At 45.0% G+C, this 12,742-nt stretch overlaps 2 protein-coding genes across 3 annotated transcripts in view; both read right to left on the bottom strand.

The window, feature by feature from the left end:
• Positions 1–615, bottom strand: part of LOC110488365 (poliovirus receptor) — a 77,993-nt gene extending 77,378 nt beyond the window's left edge. The window contains exons 1-2 of one of the 2 annotated variants that reach the window (XM_036970682.1): positions 395–615; positions 167–255 (exon numbers count right to left, since the gene is read on the bottom strand). In XM_036970682.1, coding sequence (XP_036826577.1) covers positions 167–254 — 88 coding nt within the window. In that variant the 5' untranslated portion in view covers position 255; positions 395–615. Of the gene's footprint in view, positions 1–166 lie in introns of both variants that reach the window. The other variant, XM_021560594.2, reaches the window with a different exon arrangement.
• A 6,057-nt stretch (positions 616–6,672) lies between these two features.
• Positions 6,673–11,926, bottom strand: LOC110488364 (transcription factor 19). Its single transcript, XM_021560592.2, has 4 exons — positions 11,696–11,926; positions 10,195–10,820; positions 9,037–10,021; positions 6,673–8,825 (listed from the first exon to the last, which is right to left on the bottom strand). Exons 2-4 carry the CDS (start codon positions 10,451–10,453, stop codon positions 8,504–8,506), a joined length of 1,566 nt encoding a protein of 521 aa, XP_021416267.1. The 5' UTR covers positions 10,454–10,820; positions 11,696–11,926; the 3' UTR covers positions 6,673–8,503.
• Between the last annotated feature and the right edge of the window lie 816 nt (positions 11,927–12,742).

Raw genomic sequence — 12,742 nt, 5'->3', positions numbered from 1 at the left:
TTTTCACATGGGACGGTGGATGCCTCTATATGGCACACGTCGGTTGCCGATACCGAACCTTTGAATGAACGTGACCCATAGTAACAGAGAAAGAACACGCAGAGAGCGGTAGGCTAATAAAATAACCTGAGATGACAGAATATAAGTAAATGTTCATGTTTCTTACCTTGAATAATCAGAAGGATCGCTGCTGTCACCAACAAACTGTTTTTCATTGGTGATGCGGGGCAATGTTTAGCGTATTCTCTCGCCATTCTAAAAAGACGGGGTGGACATGAAATCTCCACCACCACACCAGAACGCAATGAATATTCCTTGACTGATTTCTCAGGGGGGAAATCTAATAGAAATAAACCGCAAAACAGACCGGAGTCGGTAAGTTACGGGTACGGACCGTTTGCTCTTCAGTCCGACGTCTTATTTCCTCGATTTCAAATTACAGTGCCTCTTGACAGTCGCACAACAGCATTCAAAACCCCTCCCGATGTGGTGCGGACGTATCGCGTACAGGTAGAGGTCTACGGTGTTTGTTACTGCTGAACGGGAAGAAAGTCACAATAGTGTTCCACTCAGCATTCCCACGCATTCTGGGAGATTGATTGTGATGTCACAAAATCGTCACAATAAACCACCAAAGCGATCTGAGAAGTTAAGAACATAAATGTGTCTGTAAAACTTCAACATAGGAAAGCATATAAAATATTTTTGTTGTATTATTCCAATAGAGAACATTCTTTCTTATTCCACTGACCTATATGGTTTGTGGATAAATATAGGTCTCCATAGAGATCCATTTTCGCTGTCTTTTATATACATTTTCCCCTGTATGATATGACATGAATGATATCACAGTAGTGGGCTACACAGTGGATAATTGGGCTATTTTGAGTGAGCGGCAACAAATGATTAATATGTACTGTATATGCTGAGACCACAGGTTGAAAAGGCAGCATAGATAGATATCAAAATGCTTCCGTTAAATTGATCACCACCAACACTCATTACTATGCAATTCAGGAACGTCCTCAAAATAATATCTGCAGAACAAATATTAAGCTGACCAGCTGTTTCATAAGATTTTGTCTTTCATTAAAATAAAATAAAAGTAAACAATTTTAGTCATTTAGCAGGCGTTCTTATCCAGAGCGATTTACAGAATTGAGTGCATACATATATTCATTTAAATCCTCTGTTGATCAAAGGCACTCACCAATAATATCAATAAGGGCAACTAGTCCAAAAAAAATAAGGAGCAGTTGACAATTAGTTGCTTGATTTTCATCATCAACAAGCTGCACAACATGTGGTATTCAGTCTATTGATGATTATAGACTGGTGTTGTTCGTCCTAACGTAATTTCTCAACTTGTATCCGAGATGTCACCTATTTAAATATCTATGCATAAACACACCGTCATAACCTCCTTATGTATGTATGTGTATACATGTCGCTCAGAGGAGAATGTTGCCTCCGAATATGGCCCTGTGATTGGTACGGCCACAAGCTGTGAGATACTCTGCTATTAGCAGCTCATTATCATAGTGTTCACCAGCTGACTCACTGTCTTAGCAATACTCTCAATCAAATCATTAATAGTGGTGGAGCATCGAAAACCTTCTGTCCTCTAAACTAGTGACCACCCCGTGTGTGGGTGTACACAGCATACAAATTACCAACTACAGTGTGCCATCTGTTGTCAATTTGATGCAATTGCGGCCACATCCATCGCCTTGCGTTCAGGTCGTCCTGGCCTTGGCTCCTCAATCTCCTTCCAGGCAGGAATATAAATCAACTACCACCCCCTATCTGGCTGTCAGCTCAGACACCTATTGTGTTATTTACCCAAGATGCTTTGTTCCACCACTGGAGCTAGGCAAGCTAGCAAAGTGCTCTCTCCCTCATTGTTTCCTTTGTACAGGAGTCCATGAATTGTATATGTGGTCCTCCGTTTTCACTCCCATTCCAACAAGCCCCAAGGCCCATATGGTTGCCATCTGATTTGTGTGGATATAGATTTGTATGTTTTTCTAAGAGGGAAGCGAACCCGCAGGTTGCCAGATAATCTTTCAATCTACAAACATGTGGAGCGGTGGGCGAGAGGTGGCTGTCCATCACGATAAGGAGCCTGCTGACATGGCTGAGATTGGAGGTTGAACACAACAAACAGCAGGAGACCAGAGCTGAGCTGGATGCCATCATTGTGCCTGGGCAAAATGGAGGCAATGTTCACCATCACTCAACCAAGGGTGGATTGGGCTCGTCATGTCATCTGCAACATCTAGCCGACACAAATGTAGGTTTAAAGGGTCTTAGTCAAAAATGATCCTTAACTTTAGCCCTGGGGTTTATTGGGGCTTTATTAGGGTTTCTGTTAAGGTCATCTCCATAGAGACCAAGTGGGTGGAGCAACAAAGTTATTACCTCCAACTACCGCTAGATATTGTCTTAGATGTGCTGGTGAACTTTAAACACGGAAGTAATGCATTGTTTCAACTAATAAAATGTGCCTTTCTGTCCCCAAAACTCTGCCAATTGTCTGAATGGCACCACTGATGGCTCAACCCAACATTCTGGAAGAAGGCCACTGTGACATGCAGACCAACAGAAAGACCATGCCTATAGTACCTCTGGAAAACAAACTCCCCATCTAAAATCTCATTTGGTAAAACCATGTCATCAAAAGAGACGACTATAGTAAATGCACATGATGTTTGGTAGCCTCTTCCGTCCCCCCCTCTCTCGGCCCGACCATGTCTGTGCCATTTGAGAAATTGCCCCTGTGGCCAGAGATTGGCCCAGAGGAACCCGATTGATTAAACAAGCTGTCGCTTAATGCGATCGTGTGTCAGGCGGAGCGACACGTTTGCCCGCCGTAAGTCTTAGCCGTGGCGGCCTGCTTAATTTTGTTGAAGTGTTGATCTCACATCTCCCTCTTCCTCCCGCCATCGTTTCCCTCCCCGTGATGACTTCCTTCGTCCCCCTTTCTTTTCATGCCATCATTAGAGTTGAACCCTCTCCCTTTCCCCTCCCCTATTAGCTGAGCTGTAGCTAAGTGTTGCTTCAGTAATGGTACTCCAAAGGAGCAGCAGATAGTTCTGTTCGCTTTAATTAAAGACATTAAAGGGCTGGAGAGACATGGAGCCCCGGGGAGGAAGGGTTCTCACCCCTCCTGAAGTACTCTCTCTTTCCTCCCCTCCCGCTCTCATTCTATCTTTCATTCTCTCCCGTCTCTCTCTCTCTCTCTCTCCCACTCTTTTCTAGTCTTCTTCTGCTATCTGTTTCTCTCTCGGTGTCTCCGCCACCTCATCCCTGGTGTTCTCCGACTCATGAATACCTTCATTAGTTTAGTACCGTGGACTTTGTTTACAGTTAATTAGTGTTTTCCCTGCTCTTTTATTTCCAGTACGCTTGTTGCCGGATTTAAGACGTTGTGTGGGTTTGAGTTTCAGGCACAAGGGTGGTAGCTGTGTTTTTGTGAATATATACTGAGGCCCTTGTGTGTGTGTATCATTTGTCTCACCTGAAGTGTATACATTCATGTGACACACACAGAGAGGCTTTTGTCCTCGTGCTGAGAGAGCCTCTCCTAGAAGTCGGTGTTGCATCTGGTGCGTCTTGTTTCTCCACGTTTTGCCATTTTTTTCCCCACGTTTCATTTGCATCTGTTCTGTTCTCCGTACGGTGTCGCTGGCCCCTGTTTGTGTGTCCGCTCATCCACTCCTCATCCACAATGCACAGCTCACACGCAAACACAATGGCAGGCAGGCGCTCTGATCGTCTCACATCCGCTCAACACTCCTCCATAAATAGAAAGCCGGCTCCCCAGGGGGAGAAAACAATGTTTGGAGGACAGATTAAAGGGGGGAGAGCTCATTGAGGCAGGGGCTGGCTGGCTAGATGTGTGAGTCTGGCGAGATTGCCAGTCCGGTTTAATTTCCTCACATTCTCTCCCAGTGTGAGAGAGCCTGTGGGTTTTACATCCCTTGTACTTGACACATGTCCGCTGCTTGGCCCCTCTGCCATTTTAAATAGTAGGCATTTTACTCCCATCACATATAGACTTAGCTAAAACAATTACTGAGAATGGATTGAGACACGAATACTCATTTATGTAAGCAGCAGAGCGGATGCTGAGCAAGTGTATCACATAATTGGCAGTTCAACAGCGGTTTACCCTTGTGGAAGAAGACTAAGTGGGCACTCCTTCACAGCCTGCAATAAAGCAACTTTGCCATTGCTACCATTTACTTTTATCCACGGAGTCTCAACTCAATTGTTATGACTCAGAAATAGCCATGTGGGGAAAGTGAGATGGGAGCCTGTTGATGACAACAAACATACATTTGTTTTGCATTGACCCCATGGGTGCAGTTAAACACAATCTTGTTTTCATATTAAGATTCACGATAATAACTATTCTAGGGGCGTTAACCTCACAACCCCAGATCACTCAAACGCTAGAGGTTTGATACAGCCAAATTGTTTTGAATTATAATCCACTGCTCTTTGTGATGTTTTTTTACCCCCTTTTCTCCCCAATTTCGTGGTATCCAATTGTTAGTAGTTACTATCTTGTCTCATCGCTACAACTCCCGTACGGGCTCGGGAGAGACGGACGACGCTAGGCCAATTGTGCGTCGCCCCACGGACCTCCCGGTCGCGGCCGGCAGCGAGTCTCTGGTGGCACAGCTAGCGCTGCGATGCAGTGCCCTAGACCACTGCGCCACCCGGGAGGCCTGCTCTTTGTGATGTTAACCTCACGACCCCTAGATCAATCAAGATGTTACAGTGCAGATACAAGCCCACTTGCTTTGAGATTCAGATGGACTGGAGACTGATGGCTGTTCTGTTCACCACCTGTGGACTGAGTTCAGAGAATGAAGCATGCCACCCACTGTGAGATGCTGCTGTGTGAGTGATGGCCTTTGTGTGTGTGTGTGTGTGTGTGTGTGTGTGTGTGTGTGTGTGTGTGTGTGTGTGTGTGTGTGTGTGTGTGTGTGTGTGTGTGTGTGTGTGACTGGTCATTTCATTGCATGTTGTGATACCAGTACAGTATGTGTTGTATGCTCAGGCAGCATGTTAAAGCCTCTCTGATGAGCCGAACGACAGATTGGCCGCCATTAAAATGTCATGTCCAATTACTGCCACATTTCCTCTCCCCTCCCTCTGACATCAGGGCCGTCCATCAAAGTTGGTTATCTGTGACATAAAGCCTGGTCATGTGGAATGATCATCCCTCTACAACGGGCCAATTAAAAACGTGTAATATGTGTTTCAGGCTGATTTTAACCCAAGTTAAGAATTTGACAACAATTTTGTGACCATGAAACATGGCCATGAATGTATGAATGAAATATCTCTATCCCATTGCCCGCCTGTGGTGATAAGTAAAACAATTATTCTCCCCTCGGTTCTGCTAAACGTAATTTATTTAAACTTTTTAGAACCGTACTCTTAGAACCTGTTTTCACTGGCCGTGTTTGATTAATTATTGAGAAAGAGTTACAACTTTTAACTGGAAGCATTATAGCGCCAAGAGTTCTATAATGCTATCAGACATTTATTTTCATGGCCCATTAATATTGTTTGACTGTAATTGATACACTCATTAAATTGAACACAAGGCTTACGAACGGTGGGCTCATTGTGTTCCAGGCACTTACCTCTCAGGCTGTACTATTGCGTAATAGGGTTTTCCCTCCTCTTCTGACTGGTGCTGGAGGCCCACCGAATCAGGGTCAGGATGGGGTCAGGATGGGGTCAGGAGGAAATAGTAAGCAGACAGGATCTTGGGGGAAGTGGCAGCTGCTCCAGAGTGATCCCATTAGGCCTCAGTAAGCCTGTGTGTCAGCCACACCACACCTCTCAGGCACCAGAGCACGTATGGGTCAAACTCTCGCATCTGGACCTGTTTGGCTGGGGTGTCTGATAATATTCTGTGCCAATAAGTGTACTGTAATCCATCCATCCCAAGCCAGCCTATTTTGTCCCTCGCAGTAACTTATATCAATTTTGAATTCTCTTTGAATTGTGTAATGAAAACATATGATTTTCAGTGAAAATAATTGGGAATGACTTCATAAATGTATCGACTTGGGTAGTTTTATACCAGGCACTTATAAGTGATGTCAACAGTCATATAACGGAACAACACTGCCCTCTGCTGGTAAAAAAATAAAAACGCAAAATAGCTTTTTAGCTCAATATTCTCATTAACACCCTCCCAATAACAGTATGGTATTTTCCCTCAGACTACAATTATTTGAGTCAAATAGATTTTCTTCTCACTACTGTCCCATTTCCAATCCCCTCCAAGGTTCCAGAAGTAACACTTGTCTGCCGCTTTGGCTGGCCCAAAAAAAAGTGTTGCCATGGAAACACGGACAATGTAATTTTCGCCCATGAGGGTCTGGCGGCGTTTCCCCCCTCTGTAATCTGTTTCCTTGGCCGTCTGTGAGTCTGTCTGCACATATCTGACTTGGTATCATGTTAACCAGGGCTCTAGGGCACACCTCACTAACCTGAGAGCAGACATGCTCCAATTGGAGAAAAAAAATCTGGATGAAAACCTATTATAAAAGACCAGAGAATGTTATCACGACCCAGAGCCATAGATGGATGTGTACCCCCAGAGGGCCGAAGTCTGAGTCATGGTAATATCATGGTGAATTGAAAAGAAGCTTCAGCACACACGGGCGATCTTGATGCTCCATGAAATCTGTGAAGCTGTTGCGTCGAGATCCCCGCTGTGCTAGTTTCTTTTCAATATAGTAGTTTTTATCCAGGCACTTGGTAACTCAATAGCCAATAGATGTTATACATTCACAAATAAGCATCATGGTGAACAGAACGGACTTGCGAACTACAGATTGAAAAATATATCAATACAATATATTCCATCAATACATTTTTGAAATACCTTTTATTTCTTCCCTGGTTAACTTTCAAGACAAATACCAATAATCGGAGAGACATCCAAGTGAGCAAACCCTACTCCTGGAGATGAAATGGGTGAGCAGGCTTTTGCTCCAGCCCTATTATATCTCACCTGTTTCAGCCGATCAAGGGCCTAAGGAGCAGCTGATTACTACAATCAGGTGAGTTATAGGGCTTGAACAAAACCCTGCACAAGGGAAGCTCCTCAAGAGTGTCGGTCATGCCTGCTCTACAACTTGATGAAGGAAAACTCCACCCACAAATCTTCTGGTATTTGTTTAATTAGTCCATTGTTGACATGTTTTCCTGACCAGAAATCAAGGGGCGGCAGGTAGCCTAGTGGTTAGTGTTGGGCCAGTAACTGAAAGGTTGCTGGATCAAATCTCCAAGCTGACAAGGTCTGTTATTCTGCACCTGAACAAGGCAGTTCACCCACTGTTCCCCGGTAGGCTGTCGTTGTAAATAAGAATTTGTTCTTAACTGACTTACCTAGTTGAATAAAGATTCCAAGATATGTAACTTTCAAAATACAGAAATCCTCCCTGTATGATTCATCTTGGAAAAAAGCAGAATGCATCATATGGGGATGATCTGTCATTTAGAAGTGACATATCTTGAAAACGGGATTGCTGACGAGCAAAATATGGTTGAGACTATGTCAACAATGGACAAATACCAAACTAGTTTCTGGGTGGAGTTTCTCTAAATCGACGTGTGTTATGGACAGACATACATACGGTACACTGTTAAGAGACGTAAATCAATGTCACCAGAAAGCTTACGTTAATTGGAAGACGAAAAAAACAAGTCCGTGTGTTATAGATCTGAATTCTCATATCAAAAGTCTTTAAGAGAAGATTAAAACAACTACTAGACGGTAGGAACACAGAAAACCCATGCTCCTCCTTGCGTAAACATCTTTACTCAACAGGATAGAACCAAGCTAAGCATATCCTTGCGCGATTATTTTTGGTGTGTGATGAGAGTATTGCAATGCATATTGTGTAACTGCAGGTACGAATTCGGTGAATTCTCCAATACCACCTCCATTTGCCCCAATCAACAGCGGGTTATTCACAACCCGATATCGAAGTACTTAGCACATGAAGTTATAAACCTGCTGTCTGTCACTGTGCATCTACTTGTTTCCCAGACTTATACTGTACACCAGAGAGTAGCTCGTGTGGCTGAAATAGTTCCAACACAGTTCATATCAGTCCCCAGGGTCTCCACTGTTAACCCGAGTCCTAGCTGTCACTCTATTTGTCAAACAGCTGCGCAAACAGAGCGAACGTGGATGAACACTTTGAAAAATGTCAAGTTTAGGACCGCCTCTAACTATCACGTAGATGAGACCCACCCCACTGTCCATGACAGCCTGAAGTCGCAGCTAAAAACCTCCACAAACACTGTACAACATCTACTTTTTTTTTTAAATTCATACAATCCCCATTATACAACAATCGTCTTTTTTCCTCTCTCCATAAACAAGCCCCAAATTCCCTGTGGTATGATTAAGGCATTTAAGTGTGTTCTAGTTTAGGGGCTGTGACCCACTCCCGCTGTATCAGCAGCAGCCACAGTGGAAGTCTGCGTTGGGGTCCAGCAGGAGGTTCTTGCGGTCGCAGTGCAGGCAGTCCAGGTGGTACCAGGCATCGCAGTCGTCACACTGGACCCACTGCACCGTGTCCTGCTGGGGCAGGCGGCAGCGAGGCGCGGCACAGGGCTCCACCCCCTGGGATACCACCCCCTCCTCTTCGTCTTCTGAGGAGGACGAGGAGGAGCTCGAAGAGGAGGACGAGGAGGATGTGGAGGAAGAGGAGGAAGAGGAAGGAGGGGGAAGGGAGGGCCGCGGAGGAGGGTGCTTCCTTGGTCGGCCCCGCCGCTTGCTGGAGAGAGGAGAAAAGCAAGGTGTGAGTGTCACTTGACTTTCAATATATTAACTCGATTTCACAAAAAAATATATAATTTGAGAATGTGAAGAGAGAATGGAGCATATATATTTACAGAGAAGGAAAATGTCAAATGAAAAAAAATGACTATGATACGATAGAGAAATATCACTGTAGTTTGGATGCTGTCACATGAGGGCATTCTCACCCAGTGGTGACATGAAATCTGGCAAACTGCCCTGGCCGTGCTCTCTCCTCTTTGCAGATCCTAAGGGACGGGGACACCAGCGAGTAGCTCTCTCCTCCCACCACCATAGGGGAGTACACTGGGGAGCTGTGAGCCCGTCGCCTTCCCCTCCCAGAAGATGGCGGCGGAAAAATATTCTGCTGGCGAAACACAGAGACGTTCATATTTGGGCCAGTCCTCTGATGGTTTGGGTCGATCTCCCGCCTCTGATTGATGTTGAAAGATACGTGGTTGAGTTTGCCGTTAGCAACGATTGCGTGACCGTTTGCAATCGGTTTAGGCACAGGCTTCAGTTCGAACTGGCGTCGTACATCCTGGTCCGTTTTGGCTAAAGAAGCGTGGAAACCCTCAGACTCAGACTTGTAGAGGCGTCTTCTCTTCGTCCCTCTCTGGCTGTCCTTCACGCTTCGGTGGTTCCTGGCCTCGTCCGAGCTGTCATCCTCCAGAAGTACAGTGTGGGCTGACTTGCGCCTGCTCTTGGATGATGCCGGGAGTGACTTGGATGAGACCACAGAGGTAGTGGGCGGGAAGGGAGGAGGGGTGGAGGGCGGGACCAAGGATGTGAAAGGCGGGGAGGTGGAGTTTGGGTCTGTGATACTGCCGTCACTCCTCTTAAATGTCCAAGGACTCCCATTGATCTTGCTCAGGCTTCCAATGGAATTCAGAATGACAGTCGCCCTGTTGATTGACCAAGTGGAGAGATCCAAGTTGGCCACCGCCTTGCGGTCCAGGCTCGTTCTGATTCGGTTCTTCAGGTCGGAGGAGAAGGTGCCGGCCTTGGGGATGGTGATGGCGTCAAAGTCCAACGGCCGCACGCTAACCTTCTGGAAGAGAAAGTAGAACTCTGGGCTCCCTCGCTCTGATTGGCAGCCGAAGGTGAGTGTGTCGCCATCTGAGAGCTCCCATTGGACACTGGGCTGCAGACGGACCTCATTCACCCAGGTACCTGGCATGGGAAGGTGGGGGAGAGAGCTCATTAGATGAAAGGTTTGTAGAATAGAGATGAATGAGACCTAAGGAAACTAAACACAAGTGTGTGTAGTTCTAGAACATGTAGATATTTCTTTATAAATAAATTAAAAAGTGCACTATAATCATGTGGGATGGTGTGGAACTCACCATGGCTGCTCCGGTCCTTCAGCTGCACCTTCCAGCCCCCCTCGGCCGCCCCCTCCACCTCCCTCTCAGCATGCAGCTCGGCATGGATCCGGGACACGGACGTCGAGTCCAGGGTGACATCACACAGCTCTGCCGCACGGCCCAGCCGAAACACTGAGTGGGTCAGCGCCGGCCGGAACGTGTACAGGTCCTGGGCCAAATCTGTGGAGGACGAGCCGATTCTCAGCAGCTGGAAACACGGCTGGACTCCGGACAGCATGGCCACGACTCACCGATCCCCACCCCAGTCAGTAACAGCTACTTTCTTACATAGAGCTATCCATGGCTTAAATAGCACTTAAGTCAGTAAATGTGATAAAAAAGCCGTTTGTAATGCTGGTAAAGGCTTTGTTCTTAGTATGTGGTGTTGAATGAATTTGAACAGAGTAAACATTAAAACTCTTGTTTTAAAAGTGAAAGTTAAAACCTATATTGTATACAATCTATAACCTGCACGGTTAGTTGCTGAGTAACGTCCTCTAAATATCAGTTGTAAATGCTAATGGTTACAGTTGACTAAGCTAACTAGTTCAGAAATGGACACTAAAAGGCTGGGGGCTAGAACTGGCAGCTTGAGGTAGTTCAATCTGAAAAGAAGAGGGAAATTCTAAGACAGCATGCCCATGATTCACCAAACTATATATTTAAAGCCGAAGCAAGGTAATTTAAGCATATTTGTTCATTTCAGTCTCCTCCATCTCTCCTAACCGAAGTTATTTGTAAGGATCCTTTTTCTATTAATAATGGAAAATTAACAGTTGTACAGAAAGACTCGTGTGAAGGCTAAATTACCGGGAAAACTCCAGGTCTGGATGGCAACTCCAGGTCTACAACAAAATGTCACTTAGGGACCCCAAAAGGCTAGGGCCAGCTCTGACTGCATGGATTGGTATACGTGGGTATGAGCCACTGTGGCCCCCTCATGATGAGTTCAGATTGTGGCCCCCACCCCCATCAAAGTTGCCCACCCCTGCCCCATCTAGTGCATTCATCTGGATCTGAGAGAAGTCACATAAATGAAAAATATGCATCAAAATAGACTTTTACATGTAGTTGAACAGTAGTAGGTGCTACCTTGGCGTTATGATCACTCACAAATATGATGCACATTGTTATATGATAAACTCAAATTGCATGTAGGTAGCTAATAGCTAACGGTACTGGATGCCTGACAGACAGTGCTCGTGATTTGCTCGTGTAGCCCAAAGCTCGTGCCATGCTATGGCACAGGGACAAAGCAGGGGACAGCAAGTGAATCACTTTTGTTAGCTAGCTAAATTACAACGACTATTTTTGCAAAGATGACTCTACAAATGTGAACAAACTGTAATATATCGTTACACCGATTAAGAGGCGCATATCATTAGGAACTCAAAATACACTACTAGGAAAAGTTATTTCACAATCGAGGCGTATACAGCTGGATAGTTCCTGTAATCCACATTGAAAGTCATAACGTTACCTCCACAAACGTGGGTCGAATCTGGTGCACTTGAATTATCTTCCACTGCCTAAATATGATGCTAACGGTGCCGATTGTTTAAAACTGTGGATATACTTTTGTATTTTGATCACTTTTGACTTATGTCCAATTTAATCGTCGTTCTTTGCTAAACAGAGGTTTTCGCGTTCTTTTCCCCAGGAAGTCCTTTGAAATTTGGCGCGCCAGCCGGGCTTTCTTGCGCGAGATTCCACGCCACTTCCGCCCGCCTCCGTGCTGTCACTCACAGCTATGGCACAGTTTAATGAAACTCAGTCACTGCACAGAGGTAGCTAGCTACCTGCCCTGCTACTTCATATGAAACTTTTAGTTAGTTTAGTTAGTTAGTTTAGTTAGTTAGAACAGTGCACTGCAGCACCTGCTGTAACTACAGATTGTAGGCCTACTACACCAGATAATGTTATATAACCAAAGATTTTTGGTTTCCATTACTAAATGTTACTGGTTTTCCTATACAAAACTGCTCCATAGATCTTTCAACTAACCTGCATTTGGCGATAGGCCCACTCTCGTCGTTCTCTATTCTGAAAAAAATAAATGTCCCTGTCCAGTTGCAGGTGGTTCTACAAAAAATAAAAGAAAACTAAGAAAGGTTCCTCACCATCTTAGCTGCCACGCATCTTTGCCGGAACTAGTAGTTTCTAGGCGACAGTGCAAGTAAAATAAAGATACATGCAAGAGGCATATCTCACTCGATACAAATCATGGATTTACTATTTGAGTTTTCTCTGGTGTTTGTAGAACCACCTGCAACTGGACACTGACATTTATAAGATACCTGTTTTCCTGAATCGAGAATGAAGACAGTATCGCCAAATGCAGGTTAATCGAAAAAATTGTTGGTATAGTTTTGTATGTAGGCAAACCTGTAACGTCCAGTAATAGACAACAAAAATCATCTGGTGTTACAATCTGTAGCTACACCTGCAGTAGGCCATATGTCTGCACATTACAGGAGGAAACTCGATTCACTTCCAGAATTTGACTTCATTATGGAAATGACTTTCC

This window comes from Oncorhynchus mykiss, chromosome 32, assembly GCF_013265735.2.
Source record: "Oncorhynchus mykiss isolate Arlee chromosome 32, USDA_OmykA_1.1, whole genome shotgun sequence".
Classification (NCBI taxonomy): Eukaryota; Metazoa; Chordata; class Actinopteri; order Salmoniformes; family Salmonidae; genus Oncorhynchus; species Oncorhynchus mykiss.
This window is presented reverse-complemented; position numbering and strand designations above follow the sequence as displayed.

Coding starts and splice junctions, on each gene's coding strand:
- LOC110488364 (XM_021560592.2), bottom strand. CDS start 10,453: ATGCTGTCCGGAGTCCAGCCGTGTTTCCAGCTGCTGAGAATCGGCTCG. Junction 10,022..10,194: donor GAAGGACCGGAGCAGCCATG/GTGAGTTCCACA, acceptor TTCCCATGCCAG/GTACCTGGGTGAATGAGGTC. Junction 8,826..9,036: donor AGATTTCATGTCACCACTGG/GTGAGAATGCCC, acceptor TCCTCTCTCCAG/CAAGCGGCGGGGCCGACCAA.